The sequence below is a fragment of the Poecile atricapillus genome, chromosome 2, assembly GCF_030490865.1.
Source record: "Poecile atricapillus isolate bPoeAtr1 chromosome 2, bPoeAtr1.hap1, whole genome shotgun sequence".
Classification (NCBI taxonomy): domain Eukaryota; kingdom Metazoa; phylum Chordata; class Aves; order Passeriformes; family Paridae; genus Poecile; species Poecile atricapillus.
The window spans coordinates 20,483,517-20,511,126 of NC_081250.1; the positions used below are offsets into that span (position 1 = coordinate 20,483,517).

At 35.5% G+C, this 27,610-nt stretch overlaps 1 protein-coding gene across 1 annotated transcript in view; it reads right to left on the reverse strand.

Annotated features, from left to right (window-relative positions):
• Positions 1 to 5,550: 5,550 nt before the first annotated feature.
• The window catches only part of STAM (signal transducing adaptor molecule), a 32,298-nt gene continuing 10,238 nt past the window's right edge, over positions 5,551 to 27,610 (reverse strand). Inside the window, exons 2-14 of the mRNA XM_058832109.1 lie at positions 26,562 to 26,646; positions 20,023 to 20,098; positions 19,843 to 19,938; positions 19,201 to 19,347; positions 18,846 to 18,936; positions 16,406 to 16,598; positions 15,988 to 16,082; positions 14,703 to 14,791; positions 13,025 to 13,112; positions 10,545 to 10,599; positions 10,074 to 10,227; positions 9,375 to 9,550; positions 5,551 to 8,236 (exon numbers count right to left, since the gene is read on the reverse strand). Of these exons, the coding sequence (XP_058688092.1) occupies positions 7,987 to 8,236; positions 9,375 to 9,550; positions 10,074 to 10,227; positions 10,545 to 10,599; positions 13,025 to 13,112; positions 14,703 to 14,791; positions 15,988 to 16,082; positions 16,406 to 16,598; positions 18,846 to 18,936; positions 19,201 to 19,347; positions 19,843 to 19,938; positions 20,023 to 20,098; positions 26,562 to 26,646 (1,595 nt within the window). The 3' untranslated portion in view covers positions 5,551 to 7,986. The remainder of the gene's footprint in view (positions 8,237 to 9,374; positions 9,551 to 10,073; positions 10,228 to 10,544; positions 10,600 to 13,024; positions 13,113 to 14,702; positions 14,792 to 15,987; positions 16,083 to 16,405; positions 16,599 to 18,845; positions 18,937 to 19,200; positions 19,348 to 19,842; positions 19,939 to 20,022; positions 20,099 to 26,561; positions 26,647 to 27,610) is intronic.

Sequence of the window (27,610 nt, forward strand, 5' to 3'; positions counted from 1 at the left end):
AAGGAGTCTTGTTCTTGGAAGAGGCAATTAGGAACTGCTCTAAGCAAGTAGCACACACAGCTGTCCCCTGAAGTGATCAGTGGGAGTCTGAAACCTTGGAAGGAACAGCTAACATTTACAGACGGCCTTGATTATCCAGAAGAAGTGCTCAAGAGTAGAAAGCATGTCTGTTTTGAAAGAACAAGCTTACTAAAATAAACTACTAAATTAAAATCACCTACTTTATAAAGTAAGCAGGAAGAGCTTTAAAAATGCTAATGCTGTATCCCAGTGGATATAGTGGAGTGTCATTAGCCACACAATCAGATAATTTAATCATGACTGCAGAAAAACTGGCTAAAAAGTGAGAATGTAGATTTGAGTAAAGCAAAAAATTCTTCACTACTTGTTTTGTCTCACCCCACCAAGAGGAAAGAGTTCTCTGAAAAAACACACCCCTAACAAGAGTTTTAGACACCACCCATGATTCCTCTGAAAAAAATCCCAACCAACTTATTTGAAAGTTTCAATACCACATTTCAGTGAGATGCTTTGTCCTGACCCTGTGTTCAAACTCAGGTTCAGAGAACCACGACTTCTCTTCCATTCGCTGGAGACTTCCATTTGTTCTTACATAAACCAACGTATTTTTATGAAAATCATTGTGTTACCTATAAATCATCAGGCCATGTGATTTTTGCTGAAGGATTTACCTAACCATTGTTCAGCATCAGCTATGACAGTATTTCACAAGCCAAAGAAAAAGACTAATTTGGAGAAACTTTCACAAGTCTAAAAGCCATTAAAATCAAGGGAACTAACTGTTCACACTCCTTTAAGAAGCACAGTAAATTGGGACAGTCTGACACATGGACTGCAAAATAAAACACATCTGCATAATCCACAAATAATACGTGAGGATGCATGAGTCAACAGGCGTGAGCCATCACAACCAGCTAGAAATAGATTGCAGTGTGATTTCAGTAGCAGTCAGAGCCTCATTAGTAAATCAAGCTTCAAAACTGAGAGAGGTCCAGGTAAGTATATACTGAAGGGTTCCACACATCCATATGTGTGCTTCCTGTAGCCAGAAAGTGGTAAACAGAGACACTGCCCTGTCAGAGTTTGTGCTACTGAGCATTGTTCCAATGATGGCAGGCTCTGCCAAGCACCCCCACATTCCTGCTGGATTCTGCTCCTCTGCGAGGGTCCAAAGCACAGCTGCTAAGGCAGTGATGTCTCCAAGCTGCACTGTTTGTTAGCAATCAAAGGTGCATGCATAAGGATCAAAACCCATGCAAAGTCAAAGCAAAATATTAGCTGCTACAATCAACACATTCCTTATATATTATATCAAAAGATTGTATGCTAAAAACGCTCTAAACCTTTAACTCAAAATACATATTTTGCCTTTTTTAGCCCTATATGACTATCTGCATTACTGCATGTTGCCTGTGTATACCTCCCAGGATTGATGTGAATTTTAGAAAGTGCAAATCAGCCTTCATCAATGGAAGTTTTCCCACAGGTTCTCTCATAATGGCTTAATTCTCATTTCTCACTTAAAACATATATCACAATCAGTATCAACAAAACCAGACTTGACTTAAAATAGTCCAGAAACTTAAATCTACAAATATTGTGTGAGAGAAAAATCTTTATCCTACAACAGAGTAGAAAAAGATTTCAGAAACTAGCTACAGTAATAAGACAATTCATTAAGGTCTCCAGCTTCATAAATATGATATGAAGTGAGCGCTATGAGAACCGGTTCATATTATATATGAACAAGTTCTTCAAAGGTTTAAGAGTTGTTTCCAGCTCCTTAAATACAGATTGATGTTTACATTACATCTTGCCCAGATTAATGGCAACAGATTTTACAATAAACTTTAAATACTATGAAACAAACTCTCAAAATCTATTTTCATCATAGGTATCTCAACAAAAATGCTTTCTGTCTAAAAGACAGGTGCTGCCCTGAAAACTCAGCTTCTGAGCTTGCTGACATGGTTTTCTAAAGACTTTCCCAGGACAGTAGCTGTAAACATAGATATGTGTACATTCTTTCTGTTACACGTCTTGTGTATGGTATGTGATGGCCAGTGCAGTGAGAAAGTGTTATCCTGACCATCCAATCCCTGGCTGTGGTCAGAAGCCTATAAATCCTGGGGGGAAAAATAAACTCTCTCTTCCTTTCACCACACCTCGACCTGTGTCCGTGTGATCTATTCATCTTCAGCAGCAACAGACAGGCAGTAAAGCAAACTCAACATTAATTGCCTCTCCCTGTTCCAAAACAGAATGTTTCATTTCTACACAAACTGTAGGACTTTTAATTCTGTCAGCTGAATAGATATTCTCTTGAAAGACACAAATTATCCTACTGAACTAACCCACAATCCACATAACCTCTTGTCCTGAGGGGTTTGGCTCGCAGTTTTAGGAAGAGACCCTAAGAACAGGCCAAACAGTGCTGCTCACTGCTCCCAAGGTCCCATGGTGTCTACATTGGTTTAAGCAAGAAATTAATGCTTAACATTGTTTTAAGAACACAGCATACAGCTGTCAAGTCTGCTAAGCTTCAATTCTGACAGCATGGTAAGATTCATAAACCAGGTTTTAGCCTGATCTTCAAGACATTTCATATTGATCAAAACACCAGGTTCTACACTACTTTGTGTTGCTGCCATCAGAAATGGAATTAACCGTCAAGCTACCATAGAATCTGCTTATTCATCTGTAACCAAATATATACATTAGACTGTACAGACACAGTTGTTTCCATTTTTTTTTAAAAATCCCTTTAAAATACTTATGATGTATTTACCGAAAGAGAGGACATGCAGCATACTTGAAATAAGATCTACAACGGATTTGAGTTAGCTGAAGGAAATCAGTGACAGATTGTTTAAAAAAAGATAATATAATTTATGTGAAAGCATCAAACAACAACAAAAACCCCACAAACCCTCCCCAACCAGAAAAATCAAAAACCACACTTCCACCCGATCTGAACCCGGAAAACTTAAGTGCTTCTAACAGACCTTGCTTACTGTATCTATCGCTAAGTCCTTTCAGCAAAATAAGTCCTTTTCAGATTATTCTTCCATAACATTTATAAATTGACTTTGCAACATAATGAACTAAATACTCCAACTTTAATATTTTGCATTCATACCAAAAAACAATTAACAGTTTTTTACAAATAGTGTTATTTACTAGAACAATTCTTGTACAAGTGCAGTATATCTAAATATATACATACACCAACATCAAAGGGACCACCAAAACAAACAAAGCCAAACAAAATGCACTTTGCTACTGTGTACACTTTATTAAAACCAAAGCAGACTGCAGCAGGTTTTTCTTTTTCATGACAAAGACAAAAATTATTTGGATTCCAGAAGAACATGCAGGATAGAACAAAAACTCCTACCACCTTTTTGCCAAGGTAGCAGCATGAAAAGGGAACTTCAGATCTGCAATTTACATAGTAGCAAATGGAATGTTTTTAAACACTAAACCATCCTAATTTAAGAAACCAGGCTTCAAAAATGTACAGTGTTTTTTATATATCGAAGCAAAAAGTTCAAATGTCAAGGCCTTCTCCACGTTTTCCTATGGTTATGGATGTCTGAAGGTCAATATTCTTCACTGCAGCTGAAAATAAGAAAGTAGTAGCTGTAGTGTGCAGTTGATCAGCTTTACTAAGATTGAATAACAGAGTAAAAAATGATTCTGCCTGCTGTTGGCAATGGAGGTTTTTGTAACTTTTAGTCTATCTTTTTCTTTAAAAACATCTCTTCCAGTTTTTAACTGGAAAAATTATGTTCCCTTGTTATTCAAAGCAGATACATACATGTTCTCCAAAGGAAGATGCAGTTGTGTAATTCAAAGTGCCAGTGTAGCTGTTCTAACTAGAGATGTCTTTTTTCATTCTGTGAACCCCAGCAGAGAAGTAATAAGGTAAGACCTTTGTATATAAAGACTGCACAGATATCTTTGAAATATGAATGAAAAATAAAGTAAGCGATATTAGAGAAAATACTAAAAAAATTGGAGAATGAGGTATTAAGCAGTTCTCCAGTGTAAATCTGATGTTCCCGCCATCTAGAGGATATCAGAGTACTATAGTAGCAGCCTAGATTCGATCAGCAAAATATGTACATGGTATTAAAAGCAAATCTATCTCTGTTACATCTAAGCATTTGTAATCTGGCACAATTTTCTGAAGGTCAAAATTTTTTCAGTTCCCTCTGCCTCAAAATTCATGAACAGTAACTGTACCATGAGGGCAGTATGCTGCTCCACACCTGTTGAGAAGCATGCAGGAATTCTTACATTTTGCTCCTTCTTACTGCTCTCTCTATGTCCTTTGGCCATAACATGACATAACAAACATCTACACAGCACCAGTTACGAAACAGAGGTGGGCAAATACATTGTGACTCTTCCTGCAGCTGCACACTCTGGAACACACTGCCGTGACATCAGTACAGAAAATTTTAACGTAATACCCCCACTGTTTTCCCTGGGAGGTTGTACAGTAAATCTTAACACCTTTGTTATGCCCACATAAATTGAGATGATACACATGGCTAAAAAAAACCTTTGCTCATAGAAGTGAAATGCACAGAAGGCACTTTCCAGAGTTTGCTCCAGTTCATGCTAACCAAGCCATTTAAATACCTCTTCCAAAGTTAATTAGCATTTTTGTATTCCTTAATGAAAGGGTTAAGTAAAAAAGAATTATACAAAATATCTTGAACACATTTTAACCTTAAATTGACAACTTACATGTAATGAAACAAGACATTCAAAAATCAGGTCTTCTATTGGAACATGAACAACATTTCCAATGATTCCTTACTTTCAAATAGTTCACATTCTGGCACTTAATTGCTAAAAAGCTTTTCCACACAGTAGCTATATGTGTACTTTCTCCTGCTCACTAACATTTCAGCATTCAATACCATAGTAAGGAAGAACATAAGTGAACTTGGTCAAAATAATGCATAAACAAGAAATCTGAGAATAAATCATGGCAGAGAAGCACCAGCAATGGCATCTCCAGGTTCATGGTAACAAACCAGCAGCGAGGAGGTGAACTGAAGTATCATTTCTAAGCTATCAGAGAGAATATTAGAGGATGACTGCAGGTTCTCATGCAATGACAGCATCTAGCACAGTAGGAGAAGGCGTCACTTCAGAGTATTGAGCATACAGGGCACAACCAAACAGGAAGACATTTTCTGATAAGAAAAATCAGCATGAAGTAATACAGCTCCAAATTCAATTTAATCTGAAAATTCCATGTGAAATGGAAAATGTAGGTTGCAACAGAAACACTAAGACTTGGAACCTAAAATTATAGTGACCTAGTCAACCAGCTGTAGACAATGAACTCTGATTCAAAATCAACTAAGATTCCCAGCCTGCTACTGGAGACACCATAGTGCAGTGACTTTTGTTGAAGTATGAAGGAAAATAGAAAGTGTCCATCTTTTTTCCCCAGCTTTCATTATACTGAATTTAAAGGGGTGCTGAACTTTAGCAAGTGTTTTTTTGGTCATGATGAACATGAAAGGTGATTTTAATTTTCATAAAAACAGATAAGTGGCCAAAATAAGCAAGTTGGAGAGCAGAACTGTGATACACATAAGGTTTCAGTGTTCAAATGAGAAACCAGGATCTAGCATTTCTAGATATCAAGGAAAAACTTCAAAAATTTTAGAAACAATGACAAATTACTAATATATTTTTTGGGGGGTCATTTCTGTACAGAAGTTCCACATGACATTATTAGGGAACATGTGACAATACATGAAAACCTAAGAATACAATAATTAATATCAAGAAGACTATCTTGATGCTTCAAGCTTCTTGAATCAAGGACTGAGAACAATGGAATAAAATTTATTTTCACTTTTGTGTATCAATTATACATTTCTATACACATTGAATATCTGATTTTGGAATGAGATACCTAATGCATACAGAGAACACTATCTAAATTATACTACAACTCCTTTCTAAAGACATCACTTCTTCTATCCATAAAGTCATCCATGACAGAGATGACAGATTTTTATTTTTTCTTTAGCATTTCCTTTCAAATTCTACAGGCTTTTGTGATGACACCAAGTACTGAAACAAATGACAGTTTGTGAGGATGCTTAAAAATTTTAGAGAAAGTAAATATGTGAAAATCCTAGCATTAGATCAACCAGCTGGCTAGAACATCCCTAACTGGAATAGATCAACCACAGGCATGGTTTGTAACCACCCCTGTCAGAAGTTATGCAAAGCAGTCATCTGAAAATATCTGGCAAAACACTGATGTCAATTAAAATAATGAAACAAAGGCATGTCAGGTAACTGTGAACAGATGCAGGAGTATATGGGATAACAAAGCTCATTTTATAATACAATGTACAATTGCAACATTTAATTCCAGAAGCATCACACTAAAATATCACAAAAACACTAAAATACACAAAAACAACTTCTGACATACACACAGGACTAAAAACAGATCTGATGTGGAAGCCATCTAGTATTGCTGTAGTAGAATTAGTTGCTGGAAAAGACAAAACCAGGATGCATTACTAGATGGAATAAAAATGCAAAGTAACAGCAGCCTTTGTACAAGAAACTCTGCTCAAGCACACCTGAAATGCTGCCTTCCATTACCATGTTTCTTTTGCAGCACCTCATCCACAGAAAGAAAATACCATGATTTACGAAGCCATGTGGCTAAATTACTGAGGAACACAAGGGATTAAATCAGGCTAATGCATGTTGCTGCAGAAGAGAATTCAAAGTAACCTAAAAGTGGATTTAGTCGAGATGCCTCAAACTATTCAAACTATAGAAGGGCTAATGAACTCAAATGGTACAACTGGAAATTGAAACAGACATTTAAGGCAGAAGTGTTTGTGTTACAATAGTAAACAGAACAAATTGCTAAGCAAGGCCACAAGAGATAAAATGAAGCCCTGAAGGTCTGTTCAGCAAAGTGATTTACATGTCCATAATTCTTCCTGTTCTAATTAAGAAGACTTGAATAAAATAGTGTAATTAGTGTGTGTTCCAGTTTAAAACTCCATTGTTTGTCTTTCAAATCAATTCCTCTGTCTTTCTTTGGTGTAATCTCTACCAACACACATAGAATACAGTTCTGGTTCTCATTTTAAAAAGAAACTTGGAAAAATAAATTACGTGCTTCTCATGATAAAATGCAAAATCCTGATCTGTTTCATGGTCCCATTATATGTTTAGCAGCCTCTGAATAGTAGTTTTAAGTTAGTAATTATGTACGAAGCAGAATCATAATTTGCTGTTATCCCCCCAAATCATTTACTAGTTAACAAGTTTACTTTGGTAGATAAGCTATCTAATCATGATACACTTGTGTTCAATTCAAGAAGTAGTGAATAATATCTAAGTTTGTAAATTCATATATAGACCTTAGCTTGTAATTGTAACCATGATATGCAGAATTACTGTTTTTCCTGCACTGGAAAAAGACATTGCATCTGTCTTAAAACTAGACAAAATTATGAAATATGGTTGTCAGTTCATGATTAAAATAACATAGTAAAGCAAATTATTTTTAAACATTGTGTTAAATATATTCACATGACCACCATAGTTATACGAAATGGGCACTACTGCAATCACACACTATATGTACATAACATATATGCCACACAGTTTGCAATGGTTGAGTTTTCACAAACTAGCCAATTTAACCATACATAAATAATCTTGTACCAAGTTTTAGGCATTTTAAAAGGAATTAAATTTCCTAAATATATCAGTTCCTCCGCAAAATTAAAAAAAAAAATTCCTAAAAAGTCAGTGCAAATTGAACTTGTTCACCAAGAGAGATTCTTAAGCTGAGGATAAACAAGGTGTAAGAGATTAAATGAAGAAACTCATAAAATCGCCAACCGCTTTTAGCAGAAGTTAAAGAAGATTAGGAATCAGAAGTCCTGGATCCTATAGCAGAGCCTTCTGTGAGTAACTATGCTGTGGTTGTTGAGGTGGTGGAGGCTGTGGTTGCTGTGGAGGCGCTTGCTGACTACCCGCTGTCTGTGGCAGAGCTGTAGGTGCTAAGTTATAGTTTGGCACCTGGGACATATTAGTTCCAGCATTCTGATAAGCAGCAACATCAACAGTACCAGGTGGTGGACTATAAACTGAAGGCTGGTTAGAGTAGGTACTTCCAGCAACAGAACCAACCATTGCACTGAAAAAAAAAGAAAAAAAGAGAAAAAACATTTAAAGTAGATTTAACAAACAATTTACCAACAGAACAGCAAAACATTCTTCTTCAGTTGTTCTATTTATACACACAAAGATCTTCTAACTCTGTACACATTGAATATTTAAAACTGTAGCAAGTAAGTATTCCCATTAAAACTCAAACACACCCTTCAGATTTAAACAAACAATAGACACTCCCCATACATTTAAAATTAAGACCATTAATCTGTACTAGTGTTTTATTTTAAGGTGCAACATGGAATACCATCTATCTTGCATTCTGTTCATGAAGAAATACAAAACCCAACAAACTGTTTTAAATAGCCAAAGAAGTCAGATGACTATTCAGAAACTTTATCATTGTATTCTTTACTTTCCCAAATAATCTTTGGGGACAAAGACTAACAAATACATTAATGACTCAAGATGGATGTCTCTCCCAACTACTTAGAATAAAATTACTTTCCACTGAGTAAACAAAAATAACCAACCAAGCAAAAACCAAATAACAAACATAACAAAAACCCACAAACTTTTTCACAATATATGTAATTTAACCAAAATTAGCATCTTTGGCCATTTACCCAATGTAGAAAGCCTCTTTTAGCTTCCTTATTTGGGCAAGCTGTATAAGCTTTAGTAAGTATCCATAGCCCATTCATCTCTTTCCCAAAACGAGCAGAATTCTCCCCATTCTTCTGTGGCAATATATTTGTCAAAGGAACAATAGAATATACACTCTCAGAAATTATGCAGAGCCAGCCAGAGCAGCAGATAATCTTCAACATTAAAAGCATATTAAAAGTTACTACTACTAAATCATCTCTGTATAGTTTTCTCTATGTTTTATATTAAATAGTGCAGAGCTATATAAATTACATATTTCATATACAGAAAACTAAAAATGAAATAACATTTAAAAAAAAACAATAAAAAACTTAGGAAATTTGCCAGGAATTTTTACCAAATACATGACACCAATAAAAAGCACTCTGCAAATGATTGCACTTTCAATAGTATATTCTTCACAGAAGTATCTTTCAGTTGTGTTTATACTTCTCTAATTTAAGAGTCTCTGTTTAAATTGATTTAAACTTGAACAGAAAAATATTTAAAATTACTTTGTGTAAGATGTCTGTGCAGGCTGACCAGGAATTACTGAGCTGGCAGATGGAGTAACTGTGCCTTGGCTGAGAGAAGGGAGTTGTTCTGGAGGAAGATTGTAACCTTGAATGTGGCCCATCTGTGCACTCCCAGCCACCAAATACGCATTACCTTGAGTTTGCCCTGGATAAACCTAGGAAGTTAAATAAAGCAATATTAGAAATAAAATACAAGGAAATTTGCTATTTAATATCTGACTTTAGAACTGAAAAATATCCTATCAAATCTTTTAGTTCCCTTTTTAAAAAAAATATCAGTGGAGAGCATTTAGCATTTAAATTGCTGAAGTTGAAAATGGCAATTCTTTCATGGTATCATTTTCATGTTGAATTATCTGTGAGTAGATGGGGAGAAATTGTAGTCTTTTGGTTGTTTATTTTCTTTGACCCACTATGCAAAGCCCTGACAGTTTGATTTTTTAATTTTATGCAGCTTAAAGTCCAGGATGGGCTTTTTTCTTGATCAAAAGTAACCAAACAGAAAAACACTAAAAGCTTTAGATACCACAAAAGGAGAACATCCAAAGCTTGTAGCTGAAAACAAACATTTTTATTTTTATTTTTTTTTACATAGTGTGCAAAAAAAAACAAGAGAAGATACTGCTCAGTCAGTGTAAATTTGATAAGGTCAATGGCTATTAAAGGTTACATCCTTACCTGAGAGCCAGAAACACCAGATGACTGCATGTAATACTGCTGGTTTTGTAGTTTGGCATACATGGAATACATTGGGTCCTCATTCATCAATTTATTATACAAAGAAAGAGCCTCCATTGCTTTAACATTGAGCTCTGAAAGTTCTGAATGTTTCCTAGAAAATATATTTTACAGTTCATTCTACAATTTAGATAGCTTTAGTATAGGACAGACAAGACAGAGCAAATTTCATGAGGTGCATTAAGTAACATTTTCTTACTGTGAAGTGATGCCTGACAAGTGCCAGAGTCAAATGGTACAACACTATAAGTTATTATGTGACTATTTGAAGAAAATCTTCTGACCTCTTCTCAGAGAAACTACTAATAAATACACATATTTTCTTTGCCAATATTCACAGAAATTATCAAGTAACAACTCTGGTATTTCTAAGAATGAATTTCAGTCAAACCCCATGACATTTCTTTTTACCTGTCTATATCTTCCAATTTTTCATCTATGAGTGGTCCCATCTGGTGGCACATTGCTAGAACAGAAAGACATTAAAATATATCAGAGTAATAAACATTTCCATACTGTAAAGTCAGAAAGCAATAAAAAAATTAGACAGAAATGGATGGTAGTCCAATTGATTTTAGTTTTTTACTATAATCTGTATATCAAAAAATTTTTAATAACAGAGGGAATGTCATGAACAATTTAAGAATGAGACCCAGCTAAAATTTTCAGTAGTGGTACAATTTAAAAAGTATATTTTAAAATAAAAATAAAGTGAAACAAAACATATTTAATATCCAGGAAGTATAAAACTGGAACTATTTTGCATAAGAAGGTTCAAGTAAATTGAAAGGTGGTCTCCTCTTCAAAGAGGAAGATTTGCGACTGCAACCTAGATCATGTGCTCATCCAACTTTACTACAAAAGGACTATGAAAACTATGAAGGAGAAAACAGTTTGCAATGATTCAATCATCTGCACATCAAAGACACTAATAGCACATTGGTCTCACTAGAATTCTAACTGGGGGAAGGGGGTTTTCCAAACCACTGACATGTGCAAAAGCCAACACAAAAGCTTAGCAGAATGAAAAAGCATTAAAATAAAGAAAAATGAACGCCAGGCCTCCTTTCAGCACAAGGACATGAGGCTCATCTAACTTCCAAGCAAACCATGGCTAATTAGCAGAAAGGCAGAGTCTGTCAAATATTAAATAAACAGATACAGAAGCTGAAAGGGAAATTTTGGGTATTAGAAATGCAGAAGGTCCTGAAAACATCTGAGCCATGGAGAGTGAAAGCAGATCATTATTGAGTTCCTTGCAGGCAACTCCAGGTGAAAGAGGAGTTGTATGAGAGCTACCCATCTGCTTCCTTGAACCTGGGATCAGTAATACATTGGCAGAAATGCTGGGAAAAGATGTAAAAACCTGTGGAAATTCTGCCTACTTTTATGTATGGCATGGAGTATGGCAAAAGGCATGACAAGGATTGTTTAGATGTCTGTTAAAATGTTGACTGCTCTACTGCCAGCCACAAACCCTGAGCTCCTGCACACATTAGGATGAGCTCTCCAATTCAAAGACATTTGTGACTGGACATGTGGATGGCAGAAGAAAATGAAGTGGTTTTACTGTCAAAGGTTGATCAGCATCTGCCACCACTGATAGGAACCAAGGACTCAAAACACATCTATAGCAAAATTTTCAGAACCTATGCCAAAAAAAGTAGCTCACGAAAGCTTAATAAGTCTAGAGCGAGTAACCCTGGATTAGCATTGTAGAACTATATGTAGCCATATGTTTGGCAAGTGCTGTTGCAGGTAGCTGGAGAGTAATCATCTGACCACACTACTGCTTTCAGATTCTAGGAGCAGTCCCACAACTCAATACAAAATTCAGCATTGCTTTAATGATCTCACAATGCATTTTGAAGAAGCTCCTAAAGTAAGCCATATCTGTAGGCTGGTTGACAAGCACACCTTTAATTTCTCTGCCTCTGTCCTGGATCAGATACAGGCAATCCGCTTCTTAGACAACAGCCTCTATAGCTATATTTGGGACTTGAAAGAATAAAACCAGTCATGTTGCTTTTTACCTCTCTTTAGTTTTGTGGAACTAGAATATGTAGTGAGTTCCTAGAACAGGATTCATTTACAGACATGATGAACCAGATGGGTGTGGAAAGATAGGAGATATCTAAAAGTTTACAAGTCTATGCATTTTTTAATTATTAACTTCTGGATAGATACAGAAACTGCCAGTTTCTTAAAGTCTGGTGTCATCTGAATTGTTAATTTAAGCCTATGCTTAAATAATTGGCTTAAAAATTGTCTCATAATTGGGAAGTTTCCTATCTTCCTTATCCAAATTCCATTCCAAAACTTTTGGTGCATCTATCAACCTAGGTAAAATGCCTCTATGAAGAGGTAGTCTGAACAATTTGACTCTAAAAGAGTAGGATAATTTGTAGCACTCTAAGAGGTACTTGCTAATATGCTAATGTGCTAATTTCTCCTCCAGAAATACACATGCAAATGAAAAGCACGTGGGACACCCACAGGTCTATTCTAAACATTCATAGTATTTCTGCTTCCTCTCATGGAATCTTCCTGACACTCCTTTCACCACTCATGCTGTGCTACTCTATGAAGGAAGAAAATATTGGATGAATATGATTGAATTAAGTATTTATGCATCTTAAAAAGGAAAATAATATAGAAACAGTTTTCCTTAGAAAAAAGTATACTTGTTTTAAGTTAATATTTTGCACTTTGCTCTCATAAATATGGGAAACAAGAAGTGAGAAGATAATTATGGCTCAGGCACTTTTCTCAGGCACACTTCTCGCATGTACATGAAGCTGAAGTAGTTTCAGCTTAGTTTCAATTTGCATTGATACAGAAAATTACCAGTGAGGAAAACAACAATGAAAAAACTCATTCTTTTTTGTTACCCTCAAGATGAAGCAATTCTGGGAGGTCTGGCTGGTCATCAGATGGATCAGCACTTTGTAACATCTGCAATAGTTGGTCCATTTTATCCTAGAACACATATTGTATAATTAGGGCAAATGCAGCAGCAAGGGAATTAGTACTTTCAGGACTGTAAACTAAAGCAGCTGTTTACAACAGCCATTTTGATCTCTTGGCACTGGAGAATCAACTAGACTAACTTTAAGAAAATACAAATTATACATGCTATTTTACAGGAATGAAGATGCTTGAACAAAGAAAAGCCAAATTAGAAAAAACAGTGACAAGTGGAATATGCAGAATACTCCACTATTCCTAAAAGTCCTTCTAAACATGTATTATTTTCTGAGCAGTTCCTATTCTCCAGACTAGTTTTTACATATGCAGTACCACCACCTAGTGGGATTACTGGAAATGTTTTCATAGAATACACTGAGTACTTCAAATTCACTGAAATGCAATTTTAGATGCATGAGGCCTATTCAGTACATGAGCCATGTAATTACCAATGAATATGGAAGTGTTGTCTTAGGATGATATTCAGAGGCATTTCAGGGTTTATGTCAGAATAAGTCAAGCTTAAGTAAGGAGTTTAAGTGAAACCCTTTCATAATAAAAACATCAAAGGTTAGAAAGCAATTAGGCATAAAGTATTTGAAAAATATGCCTTGGAGTGAACTATATTGGTTAAAGTACCAAAAGCATAACACGTAAATTATTTTTAATCATTTATTAGCTGAGCACTATCAAATAAATGAACTTTTTCACACTGAGTTATATAGGTTGTATGAAAGTAGAAAATAAAACCATGTTTTGTCCACCTTAAACCATGGAAAGGTGGGGCAAAGTCAAATTATTTCCTTAAAAATTATACTGTGGCAAATTTAAAAACAGAAGAAGAGACTGAAACAAAAATCAATGGACTCACAGAAAACAAAAGCTGAAAGGCACCTGAAGGCCTCAGATAATCTATTTCATCAGGTTGCAAACTAGTATCTCTTGGCAAGAAGTGTTTTTGAGGTGGGACTTAAATAGGACTTCAGGAAGGCAGTAACTGATTTCTCATTTCAAAAAACAATGACAGAACCCAAGCTGAGGTTAAAAAAAACAAAAAAGCAGTGGGAAAAACTACCTGGACTGAATATTCCTTGAAACCCTACAGGATCCCTGTGGTGAGATGGTAAATATCACAGTATACAGATAACATACAGAGTGTACAGATAAATACAGAGAAACAGAATTTCAGACTTTTCAGGGACAGAAAGAGATCTTTCAGTCTGAGGGTAGACAATGGTGGTTATACTGGAAATAAATCTAAGAGAGCAGTCAAGGTGGGTATCTCTATGGCATCCTGAAGTACTTCAAGCAAAATTTGAAAGTAGATGTGCCAATCAACAGTAAGGTTCTAGCTTGGAGGCAAATGATGTACAACCCCCTAGTGGGGCCCTAAATAGAGTGCAGTTCCAAATTCAGTTTCAGAAATTCCTAAGAACTCCAAGACTCTTCAACAACAGAGAATACTGCAGATTTGTTTTATTACTTTAAAGAAACCTCTCTTTTCATCATGTTTTTTAAGTACAAAATGAAAGGGTTAAACATCACATATTTAAATGTCCCAGTGGTGCATTTAGTACCAGTCAGTATTTTTACCATGCTTACTTCATCAATATAAACTGGTTCTGGCTCAGGTTCTATTGTCTCTACTTGAACTTCATCACTGAACTGCACTGTTTTCTTCTCAGCTTTCACTGTAAAATAAACAGCCAGATTCAATTTTATAAAAGGATAAATAAACAATGACATAAATATTATATAACTAGCATATTGCCCAAGTTCCTCCCATTTGAAACCTGTACTGTGAAAATTTTAAAACTTAGTATTTTATTGACATTTGAAAGCCACAGACATAAACAATTTTCTTATCTGTAAATCACATTATAAAAAAATAAATGAGTTCACACAAGCTCAGCAGAAACACATTTTACCAAGTTAATGGCTCCCTGCACATAACATACATATTAAAAAGTCATCAGGACAAAAGACTCAGAGAGTGATTGGAAACAATACGGCTAGCAAGTCAAGTTTAAGATAAAAATTATAAAATCATCTGTGACAAACTAAGCTTTCTTTTCTCCAGAGCAAAGTACACAATCAAAAGGTCTCAAGTTTCTCTAGTCCTTCTTTACCAAATCCTATATGCAAAGCATTTCATTCCTCTGCAGTGGAGACTAGCACAAAAGAACTCTATATTTAGCAAAAAAGCCAAATACAACTCTTATACACTCTTATTAGATAGTCTTAACATAGCACAAATGACTGCTACAGCATGTAATTCTGCTGACCTGCTCATACTTCTAGCACCCTAAAATTGAGATCACAGATGATGAATCTTGCAAACCCACAAAATTTACAGAAATCAGCTCTAGAATCTCGAAGTCTTGCCTAATATTTAATGTTTTTATTAAATATTTAAAGTAGATTGGATGGATAAAAATAGATACAAGTAAATAAACAGCACGTGGAAAATCCTTCTGTCCACTATGCATATATACATACCTACAGCATGTAGATTTCTTGAACTATTTGAACTCTCAGAGTCCTATCTGCCATGGGGCCTTCAGTTTCATCTCAATTAGATATACACCACTGCAACTGGACAAAAAGGCGACTTGGAAAAAAGGCTGCTGTTGCCCATGTTTATGTAGGTGTCAATGTCAATAAATTCCATGAGACTCAAAGAAGCTGCTGACAAAGGCAGCAGCAGACAGCAGCAATTTTTAGCAGAAGACAGTTTGGGCAACCTTGGTCTGACTGTTATTTGTGATAGGGCTCCTCAGTTTTATTTCAATTATCATATTAACTTGCAAGTGAACTCCATCATAAGGGAATCACCCATAAGTCATGGCAGGGTTAAATGTATACACGTAAATGTAATGTTACTTACTCATTTCAGGCTCAGCAGAAAGATCAGCAGTTACAAAATTAGATGGGAACAATCCTATACCCTGATGAGTTTCACCTTTCCACCAATTTGGATCACTAAAGATCAAAAAATAAATAAATAAAGCTCCCATACATTAGAAATCCCATACTCACATGGAACTTTCCCAGGAATTGCACAGTAAAGGCTTTTATATTAGCACATAAATATAATTTGTATATATGCAGAAATCTTTACACAAGAATTGCTATGCAAATACATTTATTTCTAAAAAATCTAGGAGATAACAAAATAAAGTATTTAATACAAAAATACATTTCCATTCATTGTATTTCAAAGTATGCTTCTACATAGAAGATATAATTATTTCTAATTAAATTTTAGAGTTCAACAATTCTAGTAGGCATTCTATATAACTTACCTGTCATCAAGGATAGTTATAAGTTCTCCAGCTTTAAAAGTTAGTTCATTATCTTCAGCAGCCTCAAAATCGTAGATTGCACGAACCTTTCGGCCCTCGTGTTTGTGGTTTGTTAAAAGGCTTGAGGTGCTTGGATACAAACTGGAAAGCGTTGTTTGCTGTTGCCTTTGTTCTTTTAGTGACAGCTCAATAGCTACAAAAGAAGAGTTACTCAGATGAAAATTCCCTGTAAAAATGGGTTGATTGATATGAAAATTTAATTCTGTGAAAACTTTCAGTATAATTCTATTCCTGTTGCATTTTAATGACTTTCTGTCTTAGAATTAATGGTAAATAACAAAGAGCAGAATTGTGCCTGTGGATTTACTGAAGCTTCCAACATGAACAGGATAAATAAACAGTGTGTCATGGGGTGGCTTTACCTTTAAGATAGCTTTGGGAGCTAAGGAAGTTGAAGCTGCTGGTGACTGATGGGAGTCTTTTCTCCTGACCAAATATCGGTCATTTCTAAGAACTGACAGCAGTTTTGACCATTGAAAAGTGAGATCAACTTGTGAACACCACCTTAAGATGTAAAGCCAGAGTTCTCTTGCTCTCTTTTTGGTTTCTGGCTTCTGACAAGGTAACAAGGCTCTGTCTTGGCCTCCTCCCCCCCACTCCAGGCCGGACAAGGCCACAGAGGAGGGTGGGGGGAGAGGAAGAGAAATGGAGCCGGCCAGCTTGGCTTAGTTTGTAGTTTCTGCTGCTGGACTGAAACCTGACACTATGAACATCTGCAGCTTTTCCAAGACTTGAATTCTTTTACTACCTAGATAAAACGTACAGATTACTCCTTTTTCCCAGAGAGACAGAGAGAGACAATCAACATGAAGAAGACAGTGAAGAAAAGAGTTAAGTTTTAGATGGGGAAGAGAGAATAAGGAGATGTTCTATAAGCTGAAATATTCTTCTGTTAAAGCTATGGAGATGGACAATAGTGTTTTGAAAAAAACTCCTTTAATTCATCACAGAGTATATTGGGAGGATAGAGTGTTCAAAGTGTAGATTTTGAGCAAAAAGTAGAGTAATTGTGATACAGTGAGGTGCTGGAACAGAGTGAAGCGAAGATTTGAGGCCTTGAGGGCAATGAGAAAACTGTTTTCCAGCAAAGCTCACAGAGACAGATGAAGAAGATTTTTGCCTTTGAATAACTCATCCTTAAAAAATGATATCCCTAGACTCATGGCCCATACACACCTCAGAGTGATGTGAAATGGGAGGGGTGAACTGATGGCAGATTTCCAGGCAGCTGGCATCAGAGACATAGAAAACTATGACAGAAATAGTTTTCTCGTGAGAAACTCCATAGATTAACAGAAGAAGACTTCTGTTTCTCTACAAAGGCTGATGAAAAGACTCTAGCAGGAATTGGGACTGTTTTAAACACTAAAGTTCCAAGTGTTTTTGTCTCTATGTTGTCACGTGTACAAGGGAATGGTTGGGTAGTGGGGGATAAAAGGGTTTTCTGGAAGTTTATTCTGGTGTTCTTATTCTTGTAGTTTTGTTAATAATTTTTTTTTATTTCCTTTTAAGTTTTAAGCCTGTTTTGCTCTTGTTCTAATCCATATCTCACAGCAAGAAGTAATTTTTTAGTTACTGCTTTAAAACCACGACACAGTGTTTAAGCACAAATAGGATAACTCCAATTTTTATTTCTATAATATTGATATATTGATACAACCTTGAACTGATGTAAAATATTTACATTCTTACTTTACATCTTACACAGTGCTGAACTTTTCCAGGTTGCTTGAAACATTAAGAAGATACAGTTGTTCCAGTGTGCACTGGTTCTCTGTTAGACAGGAGCCTTTAACCTGGAGTCACAGAATCAGATTTACACTGATTGGCTGATGTTAGAAGGAACTTCTGGAAGTCATCTGGTCCAATCCCCTGTTCATGCAGGGTCACCACAGCTGACAGCCAATGACAACTTTTTAATATCACCAGTAATAAGGACACCATGACATCCCCGGGAAACTTGTGCAAGTTCTTGGTCACCTCCACAGTAAAATCTCTCCTTAATTCATAATTAACAAAATGATTTTTGCTTAAACAAGCAAAAATTGGTCCCTTCATTTTTTTTCCTCCCTATCATTCCTTGAATAATTTCACCATTCTGGGTCATTTTCAAATAAGTTTAACTGAGCAAAGAAGTTTATATTTAACTCATATTAAACTCAGCTCAAGTTTGCAGAAAAAAGTTGATCATATTTAAGAAGGGGCAGGGTGGACACAAACGTTATGAAACTCATGCAGATATGCTTTTGAGACATGGATGTCTTTAAAAATAGACTTTGATGGGTTGACTGTTGACGAAACCATTAGTTACACATACGGATCAGCTAATGTTCGTTTAAATAAATCAATAAGCATCATATCAGCAAATAAATGCACTCACCTTTAGCTAAATCCTCCTCTTCCTTTTTGGTGGCTACTGTACCAGGATCCTTGGCAACTAGAGCTGGACTTGCTTTTGCCTGTTCAGCAGCCTAGCCAAAAGTAAAAGATGTAAAAATTAATCCAACAAAAAATTTATTAAATTCACTATTTTGCTTTGCATTCATCTGCTATATAAAAATGTAAAGTAATTGAGAGCATTTCACTCCTCAAAGAAAAGTTTTATTAAGACAAGGTAGTTTTCATTTTGTTTGCCAAACATTCTAGAATTCAAGACTACAAACTGTAAAATACAGAGCTGAGGATAAAAAGAATTTGTGACACACTTTGAGAACAACCACAAAAATCTAATATACCTGTGAACCAATAGCTGGGAAAGTAACTCCTTGCTCCTTAAGATTTTTTATCATAGCAGATATTAAACTAAGCTGTGGGTCATTCTTGAATTCATCAGTCCATTCCACCATAAGGGCTTTCAGCTTTTCACAAACTTTTGGATGACCCTGTATGGACAGTAGAAACTAGTTAAATCACGTAGGAATCTGATCTTAATTTCAAGTAATTGCACATTACTGTCTATACAAAACTTATAGATACATTATTTTGTTGTCAAGTTTAGCACTCAGTTTTTATTAGAAAGGGAGAATAATACATCAGCATTGTGTTTGTACGAGTACTGTATGTGCTAAGCCCAAAATAAAGTAAAATAAGAATACATAGAAGCCCTGTTTTATCTCCATTTCATCATATTTGTATTTAACGTGAAAATATAGTAGCTTATTTATAAATTAACACATCACACCTCCCCCAAACTATGTTAACTAGTATGAAGTGGCATTCAGAAAGTTCTGAGAGCCACAGTCTTTACAGTAATCTTCTCTCCTTCCACTCCTCCATCTTTCCAGTCATCTAAAAGAAGATTTCATTCCTCTTTCAAATTACCCCAATTCTCTGACTTCACTTATAGGTAAAACATATAAATCAATGCAATACATTACCTTATTCAACACATTGCTTACTTCACTGGCAAAATCTCTTGAACAGACTTCTAAATGAAAGATTTTGCCACAGTTTGATACACATGCTCCTAGAAGCTAATGAAAAAAAGATTACAACTTAGAGATTTTTTGCAATATAACTTTTCAGGAAGAAAATTAACTACATTAAAAAGAACCTACTGTTAACGCTTGCATAGCGACATGCGGATCTTTATGGTTCACTCTCTTCATAATAGAGCGAAGGCAGTCTTTAGGCCTAAAAAACACAAGACAGCTTTAAAAATATGTAATGGAATGAACATTTCCTATGGTACACATGACAATGCTGACAACCTTAACAGACAGCAAGACCTCCTGAACACTGTAAATTATTTAGTAGCTTATAATTTAAAACAACATTTAAAAATAAATTAAACACCATAAACAGTTATAGCCATTTCTATCTGTAGGATCTGTAGCTCTCTTAATTATCAAAACCTCTCAGTAATTTATATTACCTCTGGTACTTAGAGTGAATTACTGTAAATACTTCAGAAATGCATAAAATCCCTTACAATTAGGGAACTGGAATGCTCTGTAGTCCATGCACCCACTCTGTATTTCACATATATATGTAAGAACATTTCCTTACATACTGATTTACCAACACCCTCTTGCTACTTTTATTTTGAATTACCACCCTGTTCCACAGAGTCTCTTTTAATCTACAGAACAACATTTTTAAAAAAGACATGTAATGAACCAATAATTTCTAAAAACACCTGTTAGACAATCTACATCAAAGTTTCGAAACAATTAAATACAGAACTCAAATCTTACCTATGTTGTGGTAGACAGAAATAACATGAAAAGCAACTTCAACAAAGAATTTGAAAGGGGCTTTCAGAAAGTTTAGCATATTAAAATCTATGTGAATATGATACTTTGTTCCATCTATAAAGTAGTGGAAAGCTGATCCAGGCTGAGTTAGGAATTATCATGGGCATACAATCATTATCTGTTGAATAACCCTGAAAAGATAACCCTGGAGGAGGGTAAGAAGAGAAAAAGAGAAGGTAACCTATGATATTTACACATTTATGGCATTTGCACATTTATAGCATGGTTGTATTTGGAAACAAAAGTATTTTTCTGTTGAACTGATATCCAAAAACTAACATGAAACTCAGGTATAAGTTACACCACTCCTTGGCTATACTATATTTGTCAGTGTCTACATTTTACAGAAATGTCCACCTCATATTTAGTGGCACTAATTATAGAAAGTGCTGTCATGGAGCACAAGTACATATCATTCAGTGTATACCTTCATATACCAATTATTACAAATGAAGGCTTTAAGGCAAGTACTACCTTTTATCTATTAATAATCTAAGATTTCTCATATGTTCACTTTAATTGAGAAAGAATACAGGCTAAAATTGTTAAAAATAACTGCTTTCTTCAACCATTAATTTGTGAGTAGGATTAATATTGTGATATGATTGCAAGCTCAAAAAAGTGCTTGCACATTATGAAGCCACTATTTATAAAGGCAGAGTGCAGGATCAAGAGCTTAAGAGTTGGATCTTTAGCCTAAGATTTTTTTTACAAAGGAATCCAAAGTCTTATTAAAACTAATAAGAAAGCCTCAAAGTCAAATCATCATATCTCAAGCACAATCTACTTGTTCATATTTTTACCAGAAATTATCAATATTTGAGTGTTAAATTTTCTTAAATACTCAAATGTTTAAAATAAAAAATCTTTTGATTACATGTAGATAAAGAAAATAATCCAGGTATACCAATCTTTAGGCACACAGAGTAAGGAAACCAATTCTAGACAGGCCTGTAATTTTTATTTTTACTTCTAACTAATTCATCATACAATTTAGTGTGTAAATTATGAGTACCACACAGAAACCAGAGGGAAGCATGAACTCTGTGAGTGTAGAATTCTATCTACTTATTAGGCATCTCTCTAAACCACACCATACAAATATTTGGCCATGGTTCCACTCCAATGATGCCATGATCAGAATTTCAGAGGTGCCACAATGACTAATAATAACAAATAAGTAGGGTGAAAATATGGTGAGATACAATAGAAGCTATGTATCATATGTGGCATCATATGGCATCATACACCAACACATACAGGAAACAGTCACAGTGCATTTCAGGTTTCGTTTTAGAAAGTAGAAAAAAATTCTGATTGTATTTTATTTAACAAGGCCGCAATTAGCAGCAATCTAAAATACTACTCCGGACAGAATATTTCAGATATGCCCAGGAATTTATTGTTCATTTACAGTCTAAGGTAACTCTGTGGGACTCGACTTTCCTCCTTGCTCCTTCAGAAACAGGCTGGTCATAAAGCTTCCTGGTCAGCCTGCTAGACATAGACTGCAATTCCAATATAAAATGCTACCGAGATTGTGTAATTTGAGGGGAAAAAAATTGAAGACACATCAGAAGACTATCAAGAAAGCAATTTTGTTGTTCTCTCTTGCATGAATAGGCACAAAAACAACCAAAGAAGAAAGAGCTAACCAGAACACTGACTTGCTGAGGCAGTGATTAATCCTTAAGGAATCAAGACAAAGTTAGGCAAGCAGTAATATGGACAAACCATTTCTCAATGACAATTTTCTAATACCCACCCCCAACATAGAGTGCTGCAATGAATATTTCTATTTTCTCAACACTTGGTGTAGTCTCTCAGCCACTGACTTTATTTTTTTTTCAGCCATTATTTTTTTTTTAATTAAGTAACTTTTCAGGAAGAAACCTGAAGTTGTGATAGTTTTAACGTAGACTGATTTGTCTCATGAAACAAACAGTAAAACTGCCTCAAAGCCAAATGCAAACATGATTAGAGTTAAGAACTGACTAGCACTGAGATGACTGAAGAAGGGGGGGCCTCTTTGCTAAAATATACCATACCTGTCCTTTAATTTTTCCTTTTACTCTGTTTAATGAACCATTCAAATTTTATGTTATTTTATTCTGAGATGATAAACTACAGATTCAGTGTTGTAGGCACTTTCATTGCAGAAAAGCAACACTATGCAAAAATCTATAGTTTTCCTGTAGTGAGATTCAAAATGCCAGTCAAATATACAGTCACAGAATACCCTAAGTTGTAAGGGACCCCCAAAGATCATTGAAGTCCAGCTCCTGGCCCTGCAGAGGATAGCCTCAAGAATCACACCATGTGATTAAAGTTTTTAAAATAAACAAGTTTTCAAGAATCCTGTACAAAACCAGGAGACAGAAAGGATTGCCTCTAACAGTAAAACCTTTGTTTAAATCACGTTTCTATATTGAAAAGGCAACTTGCTCACTGAGCTAATATTGGCAAAAAACAGGATGCAAACAATGTGATGTGCAACTGCTGAGCTGTATGAGTTCCTAAAGGAAATTCAGAGATTCAAAAAACGTGTTGTCTCATCAGTAGAGAAATTTTAGTTCATCTAAGAACCTGAAATGCAAAATGTGCAGAAAGTGTTAATTCTATACTACATAGAGTAGTATTTCATAAAGGCTATTGTAAACAAATCATATTGTTTAAAATACTGACGTATTTTCTGTCTTTCCTGTGTTTTCTATCAAAATTCTAGTAAGAGGTCTAATTTTGAAATTCACAAAAAACAGACAAAGTGGTCAAAGAGAGGGATTCAGTAGAATTCTAACTTGCTAAAAATCTGTTTTAGTTGTTTGGATTAAAAGAAGCAAGATAACATTCTCAGCAATTTGCAATTCTCAGTATGGAAAGCATTACAATATAAAAAGTAACAGTAGCAATTATGTTACAGGACTGTAACTAATTTATCTTATGAGAAAATGCAACACCTTTGCAGCATAACAGGTTTCCAACAATTAATCTGGATACCAACAAGTTGGCAGAAAATGTAATATACCAGAAGTGCTACTTAAAGAATAAGTGTTTTTCTAGGCTGCTGTGGCTTCAGGTGTCCACATCTGGAATGCTGCAGGATGCAATGGAGCTCACAGACTGGTACAAAGAAAATCCACAAAAGAGAGATTTCGTAATCTAAAGTTCTGCCAAGAACAGTAACAAGCAGCTTGTATTAGAGCAGAATTGGTTAAAAGATTAAAGCCAATCCCAGTTAAGAAGACTTTCATCCTTGTCAGAGGAACTTAGAGAGAATTTCAAACAGCTAAGCGTATCTCATTCAAAGTTCTTAATGGGAAACACTGTCTTACTTTACCTTGCTACTGCATGACATAATCCACCAAAACCAAAGAAAACCCACTCTCAGCAAGTTTTAACAGAATCTGGATTTAAACAACAAGTCAGCTGGCAGCCTACTACAAGCAGGATAAATATTACAAAGTTTAAAGTCCCACTTTTGTTTTATAAAACAGTTTTATTAAGAAGATTAAAATACAAACACACAAAAGAAAAAGACCAAAACCAACACAAACTAACTTCACAAATACTAACAGGAATTTAGCTGCATACTACCAGATCTCTAGCTTTGTCTGTATTGCTGTCTCTTGCAGCTACACACATTGGAGCATTGTTCAGGCTATGTTGCTGTGAGACTAAATTTCACCTGTGGAAAGGCTTTCAGTAACTAAATAGAATACTGAAACATTCAATAATATAGTTACTGCTACAAACTCGGCATTAATGTGCTCAAGGAATAGAAATGCAGTTTTACATATAAAAATTAATATGAAACATTATGAACAACTTGTCAGCATTTATCTTAACTGCAGTTGTACACAACAGCACAGAAGTCTCAATATGTTGTGCTATTTTTAAGTACTCCTCCAGAGACCATTGCTAATCCCAAGGAATAAGCTTATTTGCAAACCTGTCCTTTGGAACTAAAGTCCCAGGTGGGACTTTGCTGTCTGGGATCTCACACTGTTTCTGGCAGTTCTACAAGGCAATTCAAGTCATTCTCAGAAATACCTTTCACAGCATCACTGGCAAAACTTTCTTCTTGAGTCTGTTCCTTACCTGAATTGTTACAAGGAATGCTTCAAGAAGGTATATTTAAAACATTTCCAAATCCTAATAGTACACTGACTAAAAGCACTGAAATTATGTCTTTAAGCTGTATTTTTCAAATGCTAGCTCAGATTATACTTCATCTTTTCTTGTCCAAAAAGTAAATTCATGTATAAATTCTACGAAAGAGCTCAGTAAATATTTAATAATGGAAACATTAGCAGCCCATATTAAGATGTGTTTAATTTAGTATCTTCAAAATGTGTATTTATCAAAACCCTGATGACAGGGAATAGCTTCTGAAAACAAAGGAAAGAAACACAAAGCCTTATTATTTTCTGTGACAAAGACACTTGTAGTCTGATGGTAAGAACAATGGAGGGCACCAGATGCTTTATACCTTGGTTTTAGAAAATTTCTGACATACAATACTCATATTCTCCTTATCACACAGCTGGTGAAATTCAGGCTGGATAAAGATGGGTGGAACATTGGTCTCCGAGGCTCAGAGTTGTCACCTTTAGTGCAAATTCCAGCTAGCAGGCAGTATCCTTCAGGGATTTCTGCTGCGACCAACAGTGTTGTCAGTAACTTACTGACCAGAGCAAGTTGAAAGGGAACAATCAATATACTGAAGGGCTAATGCTGAGAGGGACCAAGACAGGCTGGAGAAATAGGCAGACTGGAAGTTCAACAGGAACAAGGGTAAGGTATTGCATATAAAATGAGGTCAGGAGTTGACCACATGAAAAGTAGGAAATGATCTCTCTGCACGTCCTATTGGGTGAAAGGTGTCAGCAGTGCAGCCTGGCAGCAAAGACAACCAACCACACCCTGGCTCGAACTACTGGTCAGCACAACCAACAAGGTCAGGAAAGTGACCCTTTCCCTCCATTCTGCACTTGTAAGATTGCATCTGGAACACTTTGTCCAGTTTGGGGCTCCCCAGTGAAAGAAGGCTATTTACACATTGCTCTAAGTCCAATGGATAGCTGCCAGCATGGTCAGGGAGGGTCCCATACAAGGAAAGATTGGTGGGAGAGGTGTTTGCAGCTTTGAGAAGGGCAGACAAAAAGTGGGCCTTACTGCTTTCAACAACAAATTAATCAAAGTATAGACAGAAGATGCAGTCAGATTATTTCTTAGAGCTGCACAGTCATAGGACAAGATGCAACAATCGAATTAGAACAGGCAAAATCGCAATCAGATTGTAGGATATAAAAATAAATACATTTTTATTTCCTTACTTAGTAAGTAGAACTAGTTAAAAACTGAAACATGTTGCCCACAGAAGTTGTGGAACCTTTGACCTTGGAGGCATTCAAGACTCGACACGGTCCTGAGCAACCTGATCTAATTAGACCTGTTTGAAGCTGAGGGGGGGTGGACTAGATGACCTCTGGAGGTCACCTCCAACTCAGATTATGATTCTGTAAGAAAAATGCCTCATGAAACCTTCTGGGTTTACAGCGATACTGCTAAAACAAAACCATTTATTTGATCTGTTACATTAGTGAAAAGCTGCTGTACACAAGTCCTAATTTTAAAAGATCAGCCAGTATCTCCAAAGAAAGAATTGCAAAATATTTCAGCTGAAACCCCATACATTTTCCTTTTACTTGTTATCAATTTAATTCAGGTGTTGGAGAAGTTTATAAAAGATAACAAAAAATTTATTCCTCTCACCTGGGTATGAAACTGAAATAATAGAATTAAAAATGTTTGGGGAAGAAATTCCTAAAGTCACTTACCCTGTACGTGACTGTCCAACTTTATCACAGATGTCTAAGATGAGGCCCCAGTCCTCTGCAGTGTTCATCTCGCTGGTTGCTTTCTCTGATAAATAAAGTATAAGTAAATCAAAATACAAATAAAAAAAAATTTAAATTGTCAACAAAATGTTGAAATACTACCTCCTTCTATATTGCTAAATGTATGACAAATTCCTAAAATTCATATATTAAAAATATTGTATTTAATTATATTTAATTTTCTAATGCTCACTAGTGACCATTAATTTTAATTAATGAGCAAACATGTTTTGGGGTTGTTTTACCACATAATAAAGATGAACCCAGGATATGACACAAGTAGTGTAGCTACCAACAGATTCTTTTTCCATTTGAAACTATAAAGTTTAATAGGATATGAATACTCAAAGCATGAGTTCACTGTTTGCAGAGTCAGATAAAACTGAATTTATAACCTTCCCAGACACCAAAGTGCTGTGTCTAGCATTTCCTTTCATATATTACATCTCAAGAAGAAGGACTTAAAAAGTCATCATAATCTCTAAACTTTTACGTTCCCATTCTTATTTCAGTTTTGGATGATATATTTCACTGTTTCTTTTTGCTATAAAGACTGGTAAATCAAAGTGAACCTCAAAGAAGTCATTGTGACTCTTCCTCCAAAATTTTTTTAGTAGGACAAGAGCCCATGGTGAAGACTAAAGAAGTAGAAAGAGGAGATAATGAAGAAATAGATTCAATGTCAGAAATAAAAATAGACTCTCTCCCCATATCTCCTCCAGAAAACCTTAGTTACACTAAAGATAACAATAAATAAAAGCATTACAGGAAACTGAACCTTACACTTCAGCTCAATAGATTATCTAAATACTGATAGAGCAGATCAGGACTGGAGAGCATAAAGCAATGCACAAGCATTTTCAATAAGTAACCAAACAGGAGAACGGGTACAGAATAATATAGAAACTTTGTTTCCCATCCCCGCTGCGTCAAATGTTTACAGCTTAATCTACAAAACACAAAGAATGCCTCCGCGATGAGTACCATCC